The 21,333-nt window shown below is 34.5% G+C and overlaps 3 protein-coding genes across 3 annotated transcripts in view; all 3 read left to right on the forward strand.

Moving 5' to 3' along the window:
• The window catches only part of HCF244 (NAD(P)-binding Rossmann-fold superfamily protein), a 40,547-nt gene extending 23,915 nt beyond the window's left edge, over window positions 1–16,632 (forward strand). Inside the window, exon 8 of the mRNA XM_068627679.2 lies at window positions 16,270–16,632. Within this exon, the coding sequence (XP_068483780.1) occupies window positions 16,270–16,446 (177 nt within the window). The 3' untranslated portion in view covers window positions 16,447–16,632. The remainder of the gene's footprint in view (window positions 1–16,269) is intronic.
• Window positions 1,871–3,109, forward strand: LOC137821546 (endochitinase). The gene has a single exon (XM_068626189.2). It carries the CDS (start codon window positions 1,992–1,994, stop codon window positions 2,994–2,996), a length of 1,005 nt encoding a protein of 334 aa, XP_068482290.1. The 5' UTR covers window positions 1,871–1,991; the 3' UTR covers window positions 2,997–3,109.
• Window positions 16,633–17,845: 1,213 nt separating the features above from the next.
• LOC137820019 (endochitinase CH5B) lies at window positions 17,846–19,335 on the forward strand. Its single transcript, XM_068623787.1, has one exon. The coding sequence runs from the start codon at window positions 18,240–18,242 to the stop codon at window positions 19,221–19,223; it is 984 nt and encodes a 327-aa protein (XP_068479888.1). The 5' UTR covers window positions 17,846–18,239; the 3' UTR covers window positions 19,224–19,335.
• Window positions 19,336–21,333: the final 1,998 nt, after the last annotated feature.

Raw genomic sequence — 21,333 nt, forward strand, 5'->3', positions numbered from 1 at the left:
TCCACAACCTTCTCAGCAATAATTGGTAAAAACGCTCCTTCAAGGTCTCCCCTAGAATCACCCTTTTCCAGAATACGTTTTTAGATTTTTTTGTTGAGAATGAATTTTTTTTGTTGTGGATTTTTTTTATTAAGAATGGAATTTTGAATATATTATTTTTAATTCTGGATTTTTTTATCATTCTATATTTTTATTTTGGAAACACAATAATCTCTTTCATATCTAAATGTATTATTTTTAATTCTAGATTTTCATCATTTTTGGAAATTTAAAACGGGGTTGAGTGGAGGTTAAAAAAGATTGGAAGTAGGAAGAATTTGTCTTTTAATTTTTGGGATTCAACTTCAAATGTGTATCTTTTCAGTTATATAGATTTGTTATATTCTCAAAATTTATAATTTATTATTAATCTTTGTTCACCAGTTTTATTTATTCAGTAATTATTTATTTATTACTTGTCCATGGCGGATACATACAATCTTCTTCTTGGGGTTGATTCAAAAGACATAATTACATTGGAGAAATATTTGCAAGACTACTTCAGTAACATATTAAAGAAATTGAAGGATCTCAAGGCCCAGTCAAAGCAAACGGATATTTACTTCTGAAACATTATTTGTAATATAAAACCAGTTCAGGGATGTAGATATCTAGAACTCTCTTTGACATTTATATTTTTTTTTTCAATTTTTTTCCGGTTGGTGTACCTAAGAAAGTTGAGGATGTACCATAAAATTCAAACATGTATTTACGTATCTTGATAAATATAAAAGACAATACTCTTTATTAATTTCCAAATTATCATATTTGCGTTGAACAGTAAAAAATATAACACATTTTTGTAAACATATTAATTTTAAAAATTATGAAATATTAGATAGAAATATATTTTATATGAAAGAACAATTTATTTAAAAATAGACTTAGGTTGTTAATGCAAAGTATAAAATAATAATAATTATAACATGATTAATAAAATTTATACATTTATTTCTTTATAATGAATGTTTTGTGTCATACTTTAATATGTAAATTATAATACGATTTTTAAACTCTTATTATGTTTTGCTTTTGTGAAGACTATTGAGAAATTTTGATTATATTGTTGTAGTTTGGAAGTGTTAAATAGTTGTGGTTGTAATCGTTGGTTGATGGAAGAAATGTTCATGTTAGTTTACGAAAGTAGTTTGAAACTTAAGAACGCTATGCTTGATTGTAGTGTAATTACACCTTCAACAATTTTAAATAATTATAAAAATCTATGTTTGATTGTAGTCTGTGACACCTTGAACTTAATAGGAAATGAATCTTTAATGCTGAACATGAATTTTGATTAAATTGAAAAGGAAGAAATAATATGAAATAGTTTTATTACTTGATATGTGAATTGGTCATATGTAAATAGAATAGTAATTAAAAAAAAAGATATAAATGGATGATTATCCTTGTTTGTGGCCTGCTCTTTATATGCAAGATTATCATTTGGTTCTGGTTCGCTCTTCCTGGTCATCACGCTTGGGAAGCCGCCGGGGTGGGCCCGCAGAAAGGTTTGGTAATGGTGGGCCCCGTGTTTTAAGGAATGATAAAAAATATTTTTATTATATAATATAAAAGTAGAAATTTTAGATAATGAAAGAAGATTTTAATTGTATACTCGTTGTTAATGTAATATTTTTCTTTAATAAAATAAAAAAAAAAGTTTAGATGAAAATTTGTGAAATGAATAAGAAAAATGATAGTTTGAATTTTTTTGAAGTTGTATATAATTATTAATGTAATAAATTTAAAAATAAATATATATAATTATTTTTTTTATAATTAAATAATATTAAAATATATTAAAATAATAGTATAAGAGTTGTATAAAAATTTGGTTTCTTAATGTATTATTATCCAATCAATAATGAAGGTAAGGTGGAAGGAGAAGAAAAGTAAAACTAAGATAAGTTATGGTAAAGTATGAGTATAAAAGAGAGAGGTGAGGAAGGGAAATGGAAAGAGAGAGAGAAATGAAGAAGAATAGGATGATGATGATGATATGGAGCGTAGGAGTGGTGTGGATGCTGTTGTTGGTTGGAGGAAGCTACGGAGAGCAGTGTGGAAGGCAAGCAGGAGGTGCACTCTGCCCAGGGGGCAACTGTTGCAGCCAGTTCGGGTGGTGCGGCTCCACCACCGACTACTGCGGCCCGGGTTGCCAGAGCCAGTGCGGGGGACCGTCTCCTGCTCCTACTGATCTCAGCGCCCTCATATCCAGGTCCACCTTCGACCAGATGCTCAAACATCGCAACGACGGAGCCTGCCCAGCCAAAGGCTTCTACACCTACGATGCCTTCATCGCCGCCGCCAAGGCTTACCCCAGCTTCGGAAACACCGGAGACACGGCCACTCGCAAGAGGGAGATTGCGGCCTTCTTGGGGCAAACGTCTCACGAAACAACCGGGGGATGGGCCACTGCGCCCGACGGACCATACGCATGGGGATACTGCTTCGTGAGGGAGCGGAACCCCAGCACGTACTGCTCCGCCACTCCCCAGTTCCCCTGCGCCCCTGGGCAGCAGTACTACGGCAGGGGTCCCATCCAGATATCCTGGAACTACAACTACGGTCAGTGCGGAAGGGCCATTGGGGTTGACTTGCTCAACAAACCTGATCTAGTCGCCACTGACTCTGTCATCTCCTTCAAGTCCGCCCTCTGGTTCTGGATGACCGCACAGTCCCCCAAGCCTTCCTCCCACGACGTCATCACCTCTCGATGGACCCCCTCCTCTGCCGACGTCGCCGCCCGCCGGCTTCCCGGCTACGGCACTGTGACGAACATCATCAACGGAGGCCTGGAGTGCGGGCGAGGACAGGACAGCAGGGTTCAAGACCGCATCGGATTCTTCAAGAGATACTGTGATCTGCTTGGAGTCGGTTATGGCAACAACCTTGACTGCTACTCTCAGACTCCATTTGGAAATTCACTCTTACTCTCTGACCTTGTCACCTCTCAGTGACACTGTCATCCCATCAGAATAAATAAACTCATAGATCTGTGTTTCACTTTCTGATCACAACTTTTCCAATAACACTTTTCCCACCATCTATCAATAAATTCACTACTTCTATATACCATATGCACATCAACACGCTACTCTTTTATTATTATTATTTTTTTCCATTCATCTACTTACAAATATTTTAGTTATTATATAATAAAATGATGAGTTAACTCATCTCTATAAAATAGATTTATAAAAATGTTCCGATAATAGATGATACGATAGACTCAACAAACATTTGTTAGGATAAACTTTTAAACGACTTTGATACATATTAAAAAGTTGACTTTAAATTTATGTGAGTCATAAAATCAACTTATGAATTAAACGATTTTGATAAAACGGACTTTAAAATCAACTTATAAAATAAGATTTATACTCATTTATATAAAATAAAATATCATATATAAGATCTCCAAATATTTCATTTCATTTTCAATTATAAAAATTTAAGTAGATTAAGTCAAATTAATTATATCATATTAATAGTTTTACAATGTATTAATTCAAATTTATTGTATGGTATGGAAGGAGACTCTGTCCATGAAAACATGACAGCATGGATCAAATATCGTAATGAGCACGACAAGGCGAGGGAAGATTCAACCTGCACTGGTATATGTTTCTATCAACTGCAAGACTTCCAAGACCCGTAACTTTCCCACCCAAAATATTCAATCTAACTATTCTTTTTTTACTTTATCTTTAAACTCAATATATATATTAACTACTTTACACACAATTTTAACAGTGTGTTTGAATTTAATGATTTACTCTTTGTAATTAAAGATATAAGGAGAAGAGAAAGTTTAGAAATCTATGCATTGGAAAATGTAAAACACATAAATCTGTACAACAGAGTAACATTTTAATGTTTGAAAATTTGAGATGAAAGTTTAGATAATCAATAATAAGTAATATTTAATTATTTTAATAATTATATTATTAATCTTTGAACTAAGAATGGTATTGCATCGTCCACCTCACAAATTTTTATCCTTAAATTTTAATATATGTTTTTATGTAAGTTATTCTACTTTTTTAAATGTTGAAAGTTATAGTCAACTTCTTCAAGCTTTTAAAAAAAACACATGAGCAAGCTAATCGTTTGACTCTCTTAAACAATCAATTGAAAGGGTTGAATAACTAACTTGAAAACAGAGTCAAGGCACTAGAAGAAGAGTTGGAGAATTAAAAAACTGATTTTGAAAATCTAGAACACTGCATTAAAATTGAATTAATCTGTTTTACATTCTGACTGTTGCAGATTCTTTCCCCAAGCAGTTATGGGTCAAAGTGAAATTATCATGGGTCTGATTTCGTTGAGAAGGGTGTTACTTTTGTCATAAATGGAATATATTCCATAATTTCTTGAAAAATTAAGAATCTTTATGACTAGTCAAAGTATTCATGTGCCACCATGTGAAATCTGCCACTGAGTGACGTTCCACTTTGTAACCTTGGACCATGTTCTCTTTCTTGAAGACTGAAACCCACTAAATGTCAAGGATTGGAACTGTTTTATGTGAATATATAAACTCATATGCAGTTGTTTCTCTTCACAAAAACAACCCATTGCCACATCTCTTGTTGGTTTGAAAATCTGCCCAAGAATCTCATTTTGCTTTTCTATTTTTCTCTTTGTCTTCGTGGGACCCACACCCCCCTCATCAAAGAGGATCAAAACAAGGATTGTAAGAAGGGGAGGACGCATTGAGGCATGGTTCTCGGATGAAGATGAAAAGATCGAGAAATATCTTCATGAAACAAGTAGGAAGACAATAAACAATCCAAAGCTTATCTCTTTGACTTGGTTAAAGGAGCAGAAGCTAGGTGAGCTGAGAATTCTTCTCAAAGAACAGATGCTGAAGAGGTTCTTGGAGATGTCAGGAAACACATATCCTGATCTTATAAGGGTATTCTATACCAACCTTCACTTTGTTGGAAATAACCTTGTTTCTCATGTAAAAGGGGTTGATATGGAGATTACACATGAAGTATGGACTGCCATCATTGGATTAACAAAGGGAACATTGGTGTGGTGGAGGAATTTAACAAAATACAATTTTACAAGAATTGCTTGAAGAATCCTCAAGCTAAAGTGAGTATTTTTTCAGTGGGAGGTCTTAAGTTGAATGAAAGGCTAATTGTGACATGGATGCTCACACCTAGGGGGAGCAATCATTCTGTGCTTACTGAGGAGGATCTTGTCTACATGTATTGTATTATGAGCAAAGTCAAGATTAATTGGATCCACATCATCAAGGAACGCATGCAGAAATCAATGAGGTTAAGTGATTATCACTATCCATATGCTGTTTTGATTTCTAAATTCTTGAATTATTTTGAAGTGGACCTTGAGGAAGAACAAACTGAAGTTGTGAAATCATCTCTTGAAGTGAACAATGGTTCACTTAGCAAGATGGGTTTCACCAAGATTAGTGGAAAATGGGTAAGCAAAGATGGTGATCAAGGTGGTTCCTCAAGTGGTGTGCAAGCTCAACAAGAAGAGGAAGATTTTGATGTTGAAGGTGCTGGAGTTGATGCTCAAGAAGAACATGCTGCTGCTGATATAGGTGATGGAACAAGTGCTGGAAATCAAGGAGAAAAGATTATCTCAATGTCTCATTTTGAGAGGTTTATGGTTAATAGGATGGACAACTTTGCTGAAAACCAAAGGAATCTCCATGATTTTTGTGCTACAAATTTTCATAACTTTGATGACAGATTCCAAAGTATGGATACACGTTTCCAGAACCTTGATGAACAAATTTAAGTTGTTCAAAACCAACTATTTGAGCTGCAGTACAGAAAGGAAGATTGAAGCAAAGTTTTAGTTATCTTTATGCTTATCTTGCTTTAATTTTTGGACATCACTTTCCTAATTTTGTTTTTATCTCTTCTTAATTCTATTTGTGAAGAAAAATAGGGGAAGAATATGGTTTATGTGTTGTCTTAAAACTGCTATAACTCTGATTGAAGTGTGTTTTAGTTTCTGTTGCATATGCTGGATTGGTTTTGGTGCTGCAGTTTTGGTAGTTTTGGCATTGTTTGTGGCTGGTTTTTCTACTCTTGTGGTTATGCAGAAAACTAGTTAGTGTGCCATCATAACCTGCTATTAAAGATGCTTTGGGTTTGCATAGTTTCTGTTTTACAGGTGTTGTTTCAAATTCAAACAAGACTAACACAAGCAACCAGGGATTTGTCTTCATCAAATAGGGAGAGATTATTTATCAAGAGTGATCAAGAGCTTTGAAGAATCCAAATCTAAGGTGTTTGATGAAAGGATGGAGTGGTTGTTGTGTGTGGGTGGGATTTGGGTAAATTAAAGTGTAATCCACTCCATTGTTGAATCTAAAACTGATGTGAATTAAAACCTTTTTGAAAATGGATGTTTTTCTAACCAAGTGAAATAAAACCTGTTGTTTTGTCGAATCAACCAGTTGTTTTACTCTTAGAGGCTTTTGAAAAGGGTTGAAAGCTGTTTGACTTGGTTGACTTTGTTGTCAAACAAATTCAATCGGTTGTTTTGTGATTTCAACCGATTGTGTCTTTGAAAATCCTAACAGAATTCAATTTTGATTGGTGAATCTGTCTTAAATGATTTCTAATTGAATACGCTTATGCTTTAAATGTTTTTGACCAACCTTTGGAAGTATATATAGTTTGTTATACGCTCCTGGAAGGTAAGAAACAATTTTGAGAATTCAGTTTGACAAATTTGATCTCAACTTTTCAAGATTCACATCAAGCTTTGGATTTTCAAGTGAGAGTGGAATAAGATTGCAATTGTATACTTTTCAGTTGTGCTTTGATCAGGTGTAATCCTTTCTCAATCTTCAGTATTTCTGTATTTGTGTTGCTGAGAGTGTTGTGTGTTCTTGAGGTGTTCAAGATGTGGTTTGCCAAAGGTAGTGTGTTTCTTGAGGGGTTCAATGTCACTACTTTGGTGTGTGGTGTTTGTAATATGGTTTTGATTGCTTAGTGGATTGTAGCTCTTGGTGTAAGAGTGAACCAATATAAATATGTTTGTGTGATTCTCTCTTTTCCTGATCTCACATATATCTGTTTTAAGTTGTTTTTTATTAACTGCTGATAAAAACAATCGATTGAATCGCAAAAACAACTGGTTGATTTTCTGGACATCAACTAAAACAGTTTTGTACTTTGCTTTCCTTAGTTTCTTTCTCTGTGATTCTTCATTGACTTTCATTATACCTTCAAAGTTTTCGAAAATCTTTTATAAACAATTCACCTCCCCTCTTGTTTAAGGCCATATATTCTAAAAGGATTCTCCAAGGAGCAAAATAAGATATCAGAAAATTCAAAAGGCAGCTTTGGTTGTAGTGATCACAACGAGAAGGTTGATGTATTATTTTTAGAATTTTGAGTTATTGTGAATTTTTTTTTGCCAATTAAGCAGGTTTTACTAAAGGTAGAATGATGAAATGGACAATAGAGCTTTCAGAATATGAATTGGTGTTTGAAAGTAGGGATTTAATACGACCTGAAGTTCTGATACAAAACAATAACATTTTAATGTTTGAAAATTTGAGATGAAAGTTTAGATAATCCATAATAAGTAATATTTAATTATTTTAATAATATATTATTAATCTTTGAACTAAGAATGGTATTGCATCGTCCACCTCACAAATTTTTACCCTTAAATTTCAATATATATTTTTCATTTATAACCGTGTATAAAAAATTCTCCCATTTTATATTTATATGTTTTAATTATATTTTAAAATAAATTATCAAATTATTAAAAACAACTGTTCAAACATATTTAAATAACACAACACATTATAAACCATCCACATATTTTTGTAATTATCCACTATTTTTCTATATAATTGTCATTATTAATATTGTTATTTTTCTTAGAATATATAATTTCTCATTGATTTACAATAGACGACATGCAAATGAGTACTAACATTTTTTTAACACTTCAAAATAAAAGTTTTGTAAACATGATTTAACATTTAAGGTCATGCATTATCTTCCCTTTCTAAATGGATATTATAGAGGTGATGTTTAATAATTTCTTATGATTTGTTCCGGAACTTCTCGCAATGAAATTTATTATTATGGAACAGCTATATAAAACAATTTACAATTTAAAATGAATGTTCTAAAATGATTTTTTGGTAGATTACGGCAAGGTGTTTGATGGAAAGCGACATTGGAAGACTGAACAGGTTCTTGTTCAGAGCCGTTTTCCTTCTACGTGCTTTGTGGTGTTTAAATATCCCAACTCATCCTCTTTTGTTAAGAAAATAATAATGATTAAATTATACGTAATTATTGTATGCAATATTATACGATATTGTATCTAATTATATGCAATTAATTTAATAATGATAGAATCTATCTCATATGATGAATTGATACTGCTAATTAGATTGTAATTATATATACATATAAAAGAATAAAACATCTTTATTAGAGTACCGAGCACCGATCTTGGTGTGCTCTTGGTGTAGCCTCTCCATTTTTTATCCGTTTAAATAAGAAATGTCTGGCAAAGAAGACACAGTAACGAGTCCGACAAAAACCTAGGCTTCACCGCCGAGCAAATTCAACAATTGGCTAACGATAAAAGTGACACGTTTGTTAGCGCTGCAGGTCTGCTTGCCCAAAACTCGTCTATTAATTCTGCTTTTAGAAAACCATGGATTTTGGATAGTGGAGCAACCAATCATTTTGCATCTGATTCACAATTTTTCACACACACTTCATCATCATTTATTCCAAATGTTAATCTGCCCACAGGCTTAACTGCGCCCATCTCATCGAGCACAATTAAATTCAATGACAATATCACTCACAAAGATGTTCTTTGCGTTTTTTCTTTTAATTTAAATCTCATATCCGTTAGTAAGATAACCAATTCACTACATTGTTGTGTCGTTTTTACTCCACATGGTTGTGTTTTGTAGGACTTGGCTACGGGAGGATGATTGGCCCCTCTTCCAAACCAAGTCCACACATCTCAAACCTGACCCTGATTTATGACACAAGCACCTCGAACATCCTTCGTGTCTACAACTTGCATCTTCCTTACTACCTATTCTATCACTAAAAATCTCATTCTCATTCATAATAATTGTAGTATTTGTTCCAAAGCTAAACAGACAAGTTACCGTACTTGGTTATTTCTTATGAATCACAAGTCTGAAACCCAAACATCTCTTAGAATCATTCATTACTTTTGCACAAAATCAATTTCAGGCATCTATTAAAACCATTCGCGTTGACAATGGATTGGAATTTATTTCTATGCGTAATTTTTTTCTCAAAAAAGTATTGAATGTCAACGCACGTGTATGTACACTCCTCAACAAAATGTAGTAGAACACAAACATAGACACATACGAGCCCTCCTATTTCAGTCTCATTTACCATTAGAATTTTGGGAGAATGCGTTTTAACTGCCACATATATCATTAATCGCTTGCCAACACCCTTACTAAAAAATAAAGGATCGAGTCAAATACATAGCATTTTCGGTTCGGACCCTAAGTCAATGTATACAGGATCTACGGAAACCTCATTGGATGCCGCAATTCGAGTTCTAAAGTATATCATCGGGACAAGGATTGCTATTGCCATCCGAAAACAATCTAACATTGACAGCTTATTGCAACTCAGACTGGGGAGGTTGTCAGACAACTTGGAGATAAGTATCTGGGTATTTCATTTTTAGTTCTTCTATTATATCATGAAAGTCAAAAAAACAAACAAGATCATAAACGGAAGCAAAATACCACGCGATGGCCAATACTTGTTTGGAGATAGTTTGATTGCGCGACATTACATATAGTATTTCATGAACGCACAAAACACATTGAGATAGACTGCCACATTGTCGTTTTGCTGTCAAATTAATATGATTCTAGCGTAGATTTGTATTGTCTAACACTAGAGAAATGATAGTATATAATTGTGGTTAGATGACCCTAAGTCGTCTCCCAACGAATCCAATAGTAAAATTAGTATATCAGTGTTTAGAATTTATCTACAAGCAATAAAAGTTAGTAACAACAATAATAAAAAAAAGGGGCTTAAGATAGTTATGCAGAAAATATAAAAGAGATTGAAATAGAAAATAAAAAGCGGTTGATCCCAAGTTTTTCCACCATTGAATTCTTCACAGGTTCTCTAAAGATTAATCCTTTCTCAATCCTCCACCAGAGCTAAACCAGATTGAACATGCGTTGATCTGATTCAAGTGAAACTCACTAGTAAAACATGCGTTTACTAGTTTAATCAATACCCACTTTGTTCCATATTAAACTCTCAATCATGCGTTCAAGTACAAGCTCTCACAAAAACTAGTTTTTCAGAAGATTAGACAATAAAAACAACTGTTATAAAGAATTGAAAAATGAAACTTTTATTGAATAAAACCTCAAAACTCAATGAGAAATTACAAAAGAATCAACAAAAAAGGTTTAGCCTTCCATGGGGAGGCAAAACAAAAGAATTACAAAGAAGAAAAGAAACTAAGAAACAATTTCCAATTATAGACTTGATACTTGTGTCCTTTTATAGACTTTTCTGCTCCAAGGATCTTGGGAAAATATTGTAGTTTATATTTTGTTAACCGTTTCCAATTTTCCATCTTTCCAAAATTCTTGTATTTTGCAGAAGATTTGCTTCCAATTCTGTTTCTGATATATTGTAGATTTTATTTTCTCTTTTTTTTTCCTCAGAATTTGTTTCTTGTTTTGGTTCAAGAAGTAACTTGGACTTTTGCATATTTGGCCCGTTCACAAAGGTAGATGCTTCCTCCAGATAATTTACTCTAAAAACACAAAATTAACAACAATAATAGTTAAGGCCTAAATAAACCCAATTATAAGAATATTAATTAAAACAATGGAGTTATTTATTATTATAGTCCAATAATCTATGAATAAGGCTAGTGAGTGTGAATAAATATATGCGCATCAGCGACATTACATAAATGCACATTCACCTACCAACTTGGAATGAGTATTAAGGAAATAATAATTATCAAATTATACGCAATTATTGTATACAATTAATGTAATAATGATAGAATCTGATGAGTGAATCTGTCTAATTAAATTGTAATTTGGAGAGATTAGGTTTCACTACATGAAGTTATGTAAATACATAAGAATAAAACATTTTCTTTCTTTGTAAATACAATTTTCTTATATCTTTTCTTTCTGAATCGGATCCTCTTATTCAATCTTCATGACGGGGTTGTAAATGTGGTTCAGCTTCGGGAGGCCTCTTGGAGTCCGACAACATTAAGCTATTTTTTTTTTTCTGACGTAGCGTTTCACCCACAACAGTTGGCAACTTTCTCAGCGGTGAAGTTGTTAGACGTAAAATCATTCAGGTACTTTCATCAAACAGTTTTATCTTTAACAATAGTTGATTTCATCTCAGTTCATAACACAAGTTGGTCTTTCCCATCGCCATCAAAAAGCTTCAGTCTAACATCATCCAGAGCAATCAAGATAGAAAGGAGTGAATCCACCTGATCGTCGTTCACTATCAAAACTATCTTTCGTGTATATAGTGTTTTGCATTTACATCCAATCTGAGATGCGCATGCCAAAATTTACCAGTTGGATTGTGTGAACGCATACCATACCAATTTGTGTCAGGAGAATAAAGTCACACTAATAACCAACATTTTACTAGCTCTATACTATTTTGAAACTTCCATTACATGCCACTGGAATTGCCAGAATACTTTTTCTTCAGCTTCCGACCCTTTTATCCTGTGATTTGTGATGTATTTTCCAGACAGCGAAAATCGATATATTCTGTTGCTTTAGCATAAAAGGATTTGCTAAGCGTATAAGAATTCAATTCCCTTTTTCACATAGAGTAGCCATGAGTTCTGACCGAGCCTTGTCGAGGGCACTTGACATCCTTTCAACTTAATTTCTAATAATTTCTGTAACAATCATAAAACTATATATTCAATGGACTACCAGTAATGTGATGCAATCTGCTTCTTAATTGTCAGATTTGTTTGGTTTTGACGATAAAAACTTCAAGTGAGAAAAGGTTGCAAAACTTCTATATCAAAGAAACATCTTCAGGTAGCTAAAACTGAAGAGATCCCTCTCCCCCATTATCAGGGCAACATATACCCTCACTCGGAGAAACATTACCTGTACTGTTTTGAATTCCCCACCAACAATGCTTTGCTCGCAATAACGGAAGCTTTGTAGACTTCTGCTTTTGCACGTACTGCAGAATTTTCATTTCTCACTGCCCGTAACTCCTCTAAAAGGTTTTCTACCCTTGTTGTCACTTCTTCTGGCTTAGCCTTCATAAAGTGATATTAATATATTAATTATAACACGTAATTACATGCAAAATCAATATTGCCGAGAAGAACGTATGCTCAAAAGTGCTTGAAAGAAATGGTGCAATATGCTGAAAATGACCAAGCCAACAACAGCCCTGGAATTTTTTATTTTACGAAAATACTAATTAAAAAGTATACAAATAAAGGAGTTGTAGAACGTAAACATAGACACATTTTAAACACAACACGAGCTCTCATATTTCAATCCCATTTACCATTAGAATTTTGGGGGAATGCGTTTTAACCGCCACATATATCATTAATCGCTTGCCAACACCATTTCTAAAAAGTAAATCACCTTTTGAGACGATATATAATCGTCCACCTTCACTCTCTCAGTTAAAAACTCTTTTGGTTGCCTATGTTATGCAACTGTTGTTTCACCCTAAGCAAAAATCTTCATTGGTTATCCCCTCAATAAAGAAGCATACAAATTATTTGATATGGATGCAGACACTTTTTTTACAAGTCGGGATGTCATCTTCCATGAAAGTGTTTTCCCATTCTGCCAACAGTTCCAGATGCAATCCTCACCTCCATCACAAGGTATTTTGCCCATTATTGACATTGACTTACCCACTTCTGTCCAACATTCACTCGATCAATCTTCTTCTCTTACTCATCAGAATGCACCTGAACCTCCACCAAAACCAACTTTCTTCTCCTACTCGTCACAATACACCTGAACCTCCATCAAACCAACCCTCTTCTTTTACTCGTCACAATGCACCTGAACTTCCATCAAACCAACCTTCTTCTCCTACTCGTCATAACCTCTAGTAGACCAACCTTCTTCTCCCATGCCAAGAAGTCTAGCACCCATTACCAACTCATTACCAACCCTTCTCCAACCGACCTTCCTGTTCGACGATCTAGTCGCACATCAACCCTACCTTCCTGGCTTCAAGACTACGTAACGGGATCCCTAGCCAATCATTCCACCACTGCCCAAGACTGACCGAATGGAACCAGGTATCTATGCATAATTTTCTTTCTAATTCACGATTTTCTTCTACACATAGTGCATATCTTTCTAACATCACAACCACCAAAGAACCTCACACTTATGCTCAGGCTATCCTTGATCCAAATTGTCAAAAAGCAATGGACGAAGAGCTTTCTGCCTTGCAGCTAAATCAAATGTGAACCTTGACACCGTTACCCGCTGGGCAGAAACCCATCAGATGCAAATGGGTCTATAAAATAAAGTACAACTCAGATGGTAGCGTCGACAAATATAAGGCGCGCCTTGTCGCAAAGGGGTACACTCATTTTGAAGGTGTCGACTATTCTGAAACTTTCTCACCAACAACAAAAAATTAACAACTTTCTCCTCACTATTGCAGCAGCCAAAAATTGGTTTACTCACCAGATAGATGTGCAAAATGCCTTTTTACATGACACATTGCATGAAATTATTTACATGGACTTGTCACCCGAGCATCATCGACAGGGGAGAACATTGTATGTCGACTCAACAAATCACTTTATGGTCTCAAACAAGCATCTCAGACATGGTTTTCAACACATGTGATTAAATCTGTAGAATTTCAACAGTCCATTACTCTCTATTCACAAGACAGAATAACTCATCATTTATTGCCCTTTTGATTTATGTGGATGATATTCTTTTGACAAGAAATTATTTTACAGAAATTCAGTGTGTTAAAGATTGTCTATTACAACAATTTCGCACTAAAGATCTTGAAGACCTAAAATATTTTCTAAGGATTGAATTTTCACGTTCCAAGGCTGGTATTTACATGTCCCAAAGAAAATATGCGCTTGATATTTTGCAGGATACGAGACTCACAGGTGCTCGTCCAGACAAATTTCCAATGGAACAATACCTAAAACTCACACCAGACGAGGGAGAGTTATTAAATGATAAAGTCAAATACAGGCGACTCGTGGGACGACCGATATACCTCACGGTTATTCGGCCTAACATAGCATTTTCGGTTCGGACCCTAAGTCAATATACACAGGATCCACGGAAACCTCATTGGGATGCCGCAATTCGAGTCCTAAAGTACATCAAAGGATCATCAGGACAAGGATTGTTATTGCCATTCGAAAACAATCTGACATTGACAGCTTATTGCGACTCAGATTGGGGAGGTTGTCAGACAACTCAGAGATCAGTATATGGTTATTGCATTTTTCTTGGTTCTTCTATTATCTCATGGAATTAAAAAAAAAAAAGACAAACGTATCAAGATCATCAGCGGAAGCAGAATACCGCTTGATGACCAATACTTCTTTGGAGATAGTTTGGTTGCGATATCTGTTGCAGGATTTAAAGGTGCCATGTAACTTGCGAGCTCAACTTTTCTGTGACAATCAAGCCATATAACAGCAAACCCAGTATTTCATGAACACACAAAACACATTGAGATAGACTACCACATTGTACGAGAAAAATTACAAGTTGAGATAATCAGTCCTTCATAGGTACTGACACGTATCAACTCGCTGATATTTTTACGAAGACACTGGGCAAGGAACGGTTTTTGACGCTACGACACAAGTTGGGGTTCATGATCTTCACCTACCAACTTGAGGGGAGTAATAAGAAAATAATAATTATTAAATTATATGCAATTATTGTATGCAATAGTGTACGACATTGTCCATAATTATATGCAATTAATTTAATAATGATAGAATCTCATGATTAGTATCCCTACCTAATTAGATTGTAATTTACCTCACCTCATTGAGACACGATTTTATGGGGTTGAGTTAGGCTTAAAGTCCACTTCTTAATATGGTATAAGAGCCATTTCGAGCCTATCCTAGCGATTGTTTGTGTTGGGCCTATAGTGTCACCCACTATCGGGCCGCTATCGGACCACTCATAATATATAGTCTCACGCACGAGTTGGCAGTCTCAGTGTGACGGGGGTGTGTTGGAGATCCCATATTGACTAGTGATTAGTGCCTTTCATAGTATATAAGTGGGTGCAAACCTCACCTCATTGAGCCGGTTTTATAGAGTTGAGTTAGACTTAAAGTCCACTTCAGGCATCGACAAATTTCTCCTCAAGCAACTTTTCTCCTCTCTCCAGTGTCTGCACAAACCGAAGCTCTTCTCTCTTCAGCTCCTCAAAGATACGTGGCGCTTTGTTCTTCACATCAACCTCAATGTGTGTACTTAATTCCACAACCTTCTCATCAATAATTGGTAAAAACGCTCCTTCAAGGTCTCCCCTACTATCACCCTTTTCCAAAATATGTTTCCAGATATTTTTTGTCAGAATGAATTTTTTGTATTGTGGACTTTTTTTTATTCAAAATGGACTTTTTCAGAATGTATTATTTTTAATTTTGGATTTTCTTATCTAGAATGAGATTTTGATTTTTTTTCTGGTTTATTATTTTCGAAACAAAATAATCTCTTCCATATCTACTTTTTCATAATGTATTATTTTCAATTCTGGATTTTCATTTTCACAATGAACTGCATTTTTGGAAATTTAAAACTATGTTGAGTGCAAGTTAAAAAAATTGGGTGTAGGAAGAATTTGTGTTTTAATTTTTTGGATTGAACTTCAAATGTGTATCTTTTCAGTTATATAGATTTGTTATATTCTCAAAATTTATAATTTATTATTAATCTTTGTTCACCAGTTTTATTTATTCAGTAATTATTTATTTATTTTACTGGACATTCACGATTCAATCAGATAGCTATGAACTAAACGTTCATTAAGTTGTCTGTGAAACAAATGGAAGGTTATGTTATATCATAGTATCACCAAAATATAGTGAATAAATAGAATTTAGTGTATACAAAGCTTTTGCATTTCCTCGAGGTGGTAATAAGATATGCTTAAATGGAAAAATAATATGCAGGTCCTTAGCAGCGATACTGTGTTTTCTGTTCCCATGGCGGATACATACAATCTTCTTGGGGTTGACTCAAAAGACATAATTACATTGGAGAAGTATTTGCAAGACTACTTCAGTAACATATTAAAGAAATTGAAGGATCTCAAGGCCCAGTCAAAGCAAACGGATATTTACTTCTGAAACATTATTTGTAATATAAAACCAGTTAAAAGATGTAGATATTTAGAAGTCTCTTTGACATTTATATATTTTTTTTCAATTTTTTTCCGGTTGGTTGGTGTACCTAAGAAAGTTGAGGATTTACCATAAAATTCAAACATGTATTTACGTATCTTGATAAATATAAAAGACAATACTCTTTATTAATTGCCAAATTATCATATTTGCGTTGAACAGTGAAAGTAAAAAGAAAAAAAAATATAACACATTTTTGTAAACATATTATTATGAAATAATAGATAGAAATATAGTTTATATGAAAGAACAATTTATTTAAAAATAGACTTAGGTTGTTAATGCAAAGTATAAAAAAAAAATTATAACATGATTAATAAAATTTATACATTTATTTCTTTATAATGAATGCTTTGTGTCATACTTTAATATGTAAATTATAATACGATTTTTAAACTCTTATTATGTTTTGCTTTTGTGAAGACTATTGAGAAATTTTGATTATATTGTTGTAGTTTGGAAGTGTTAAATAGTTGTGGTTGTAATCGTTGGTTGATGGAAGAAATGAATTTGAAACTTAAGAACGCTATGCTTGATTGTAGTGTAATTACACCTTCAACAATTTTAAATAATTATAAAATATCTATGTTTGATTGTAGTCTAATTACACTATGACACCTTGAACTTAATAGGAAATGAATTTTAGTGCTTAACATGTATTTTGATTAAATTGAAGAAGAAAGAAATAATATGAAATAGTTTTGTTACTTTATATGTGAATTGATCATATGTAAATACAATAGTAATTAAAAAAAAGAAATAAATGAATGATTATTTTTGTTTGTGGTCTGTTTTTTAACACTTTGTTTACTTTAGAGGTCATACTGTTTTTGACGATGGATGTGTGGGTGCCACCCCGTTTAAGTGTTACATGCGAGCGAGGGGATGATGGAGAGAAAGTAAAAAGGTTGAGGAATCATCTAAAAAATAAAAGATAGAGGATAAAGTGATGAAGAGAAAGTCACGTTACACATGAAGTTATCATCCTAACCTTACAAATGAAATTATCATCCTAATCTTCATTTGATTCTTCGAGGCTTCATTTTAAAACTATCTAAATAAATTAACTTATGTAATAAAATTAATTTAAATTAATAAAATAGTAAATAAAAAAAATTATACTTAAAATTAAAATTAAATTTAATTATTTCTTTGAATTTTACATTATTATTTTTTATTTATAAATAAAACTTTAAATTATTTTAATTAACTAAAATATAAACAAAATTAATAATTATTTATCCATTTTTTTATATAAAAAAATAAAATTTATAATTTTACTATTTACATTATAAAAAATAATTTAAAATACTCTTACAACTTTCACATCATCCACATATTTTAATAAACTAACTTTCTTCTCTAATTTATATCAATCTACACAACTACAACTTAATTTCGCTCCCCAACCCTTGAATTTTCCACTCCCAAATTCAAAATGATTATCGCTTGGTTCTGGTTCACTGTGTTTGGTCGTGGTCTTCCAGTCTTCACGCTTGGGAAGCCGCCGGGGTGGGCCCGCAGAAAGGTTTGGCAATGTTGGGACGGAAGCGGTGTTTTAATAAAATAAAAACAGTTTAGATCAAAACTTGGGAAATGAATAATGAGGGTGAGGTGGAAGGAGGAGAAAAGTAAAATTAAGAATAGTTAATGTTGAAGAAATTGATTATGATGGTAAAGTAAGAGTATAAAAGAGAGAGGGAAGGAAGGGAAACGGAAAGAGAGAAAGAGAAAGAGAAATGAAGAAGAATAGGATGATGATTATGATATGCAGTGTAGGAGTGGTGTGGATGCTGTTAGTTGGAGGAAGCTACGGAGAGCAGTGTGGAAGGCAAGCAGGAGGTGCACTCTGCCCAGGGGGCAACTGTTGCAGCCAGTTCGGGTGGTGCGGCTCCACCACTGACTACTGCGGCAAGGATTGCCAGAGCCAGTGCGGGGGACCGTCTCCTGCTCCTACTGATCTCAGCGCCCTCATATCCAGGTCCACCTTCGACCAGGTGCTCAAACATCGCAACGACGGAGCATGCCCAGCCAAAGGCTTCTACACCTACGATGCCTTCATCGCCGCCGCCAAGGCTTACCCCAGCTTCGGAAACACCGGAGACACGGCCACTCGCAAGAGGGAGATTGCGGCCTTCTTGGGGCAAACGTCTCACGAAACAACCGGGGGATGGGCCACTGCGCCCGACGGACCATACGCATGGGGATACTGCTTCGTGAGGGAGCGGAACCCCAGTGCGTACTGCTCCGCCACTCCCCAGTTCCCCTGCGCCCCTGGGCAGCAGTACTACGGCAGGGGTCCCATCCAGATATCCTGGAACTACAACTATGGTCAGTGCGGAAGGGCCATTGGGGTTGACTTGCTCAACAAACCTGATCTAGTCGCCACTGACTCTGTCATCTCCTTCAAGTCCGCCCTCTGGTTCTGGATGACCGCACAGTCCCCCAAACCTTCCTCCCACGACGTCATCACCTCTCGATGGACCCCCTCCTCTGCCGACGTCGCCGCCCGCCGGCTTCCCGGCTACGGCACTGTGACGAACATCATCAACGGAGGCCTGGAGTGCGGGCGAGGACAGGACAGCAGGGTTCAAGACCGCATCGGATTCTTCAAGAGATACTGTGATCTGCTTGGAGTTGGTTATGGCAACAACCTTGACTGCTACTCTCAGACTCCATTTGGAAATTCACTCTTCCTCTCTGACCTTGTCACCTCTCAGTGACACTGCCATCCCATCAGAATAAATAAACTCATAAATCTGTGTTTCCCTTTCTGATCACAACTTTCCAATAACACTTTTCCCACCATCTATCAATAAATTCACTACTTCTATATACCATATGCACATCAACATGCTACTCTTTTATTTTTTATTATTTTTTCATTCATCTGCATACAAATATTTTAGTTATTATATAATAAAATGATGAGCTAACTCATTTTCATAAAATAGATTTATGGAAAATTACGTGGGATTTTTAAAAATATTTTTATCTAATAACGGTCCGATAATAGGTGATACGATAGATTCAACAAACATTTATTAGAATCAACTTTTAAACGACTTTAATATATATTAAGAAGCGGACTTTAAACTTACCCATAAAATCAACTTATGAATTAAACGACTTTGATATATGTTAAGAAGCGGACTCTAAACTTATCTGACTCATAAAATCAACTTATGAAATGAGATTTACACTCACTTATATAAAATAAAATATCATATATAAGATCTCCAAATATGTCATTTCATTTTCAATTATAAAAATTTAAGTAGATTAAGTCAAATTAATTATATCATATTAATAGTTTTACAATGTATTAATTCAAATTTATTGTATGGTATCGAAGGAGACTCTGTCCATGAAAACATGACAGCATGGATCAAATATCGTAATGAGCACGACAAGGCGAGGGAAGATTCAACCTGCACTGGTATATGTTTCTATCAACTGCAAGACTTCCAAGACCCGTATCTTTCCCAACCAAAGGAATCTCCATGATTTTTGTGCTACAAATTTTCATAACTTTGATGACAGATTCCAAAGTATGGATACACGTTTCCAGAACCTTGATGAACAAATTTAAGTTGTTCAAAACCAACTATTTGAGCTGCAGTACAGAAAGGAAGATTGAAGCAAAGTTTTAGTTATCTTTATGCTTATCTTGCTTTAATTTTTGGACATCACTTTCCTAATTTTGTTTTTATCTCTTCTTAATTCTATTTGTGAAGAAAAATAGGGGAAGAATATGGTTTATGTGTTGTCTTAAAACTGCTATAACTCTGATTGAAGTGTGTTTTAGTTTCTGTTGCATATGCTGGATTGATTTTGGTGCTGCAGTTTTGGTAGTTTTGGCATTGTTTGTGGCTGGTTTTTCTACTCTTGTGGTTATGCAGAAAACTAGTTAGTGTGCCATCATAACCTGCTATTAAAGATGCTTTGGGTTTGCATAGTTTCTGTTTTACAGGTGTTGTTTCAAATTCAAACAAGACTAACACAAGCAACCAGGGATTTGTCTTCATCAAATAGGGAGAGATTATTTATCAAGAGTGATCAAGAGCTTTGAAGAATCCAAATCTAAGGTGTTTGATGAAAGGATGGAGTGGTTGTTGTGTGTGGGTGGGATTTGGGTAAATTAAAGTGTAATCCACTCCATTGTTGAATCTAAAACTGATGTGAATTAAAACCTTTTTGAAAATGGATGTTTTTCTAACCAAGTGAAATAAAACCTGTTGTTTTGTCGAATCAACCAGTTGTTTTACTCTTAGAGGCTTTTGAAAAGGGTTGAAAGCTGTTTGACTTGGTTGACTTTGTTGTCAAACAAATTCAATCGGTTGTTTTGTGATTTCAACCGATTGTGTCTTTGAAAATCCTAACAGAATTCAATTTTGATTGGTGAATCTGTCTTAAATGATTTCTAATTGAATACGCTTATGCTTTAAATGTTTTTTACCAACCTTTGGAAGTATATATAGTTTGTTATACGCTCCTGGAAGGTAAGAAACAATTTTGAGAATTCAGTTTGACAAATTTGATCTCAACTTTTCAAGATTCACATCAAGCTTTGGATTTTCAAGTGAGAGTGGAATAAGATTGCAATTGTATACTTTTCAGTTGTGCTTTGATCAGGTGTAATCCTTTCTCAATCTTCAGTATTTTTGTATTTGTGTTGCTGAGAGTGTTGTGTGTTCTTGAGGTGTTCAAGATGTGGTTATTCAAAGGTAGTGTGTTTCTTGAGGGGTTCAAGGTCACTACTTTGGTGTGTGGTGTTTGTAATATGGTTTTGATTGCTTAGTGGATTACCCAATGGTTTATGGGGACTGGATG

Source organism: Phaseolus vulgaris, chromosome 9, assembly GCF_051622355.1.
Source record: "Phaseolus vulgaris cultivar YP4 chromosome 9, ASM5162235v1, whole genome shotgun sequence".
NCBI lineage: Eukaryota > Viridiplantae > Streptophyta > Magnoliopsida > Fabales > Fabaceae > Phaseolus > Phaseolus vulgaris.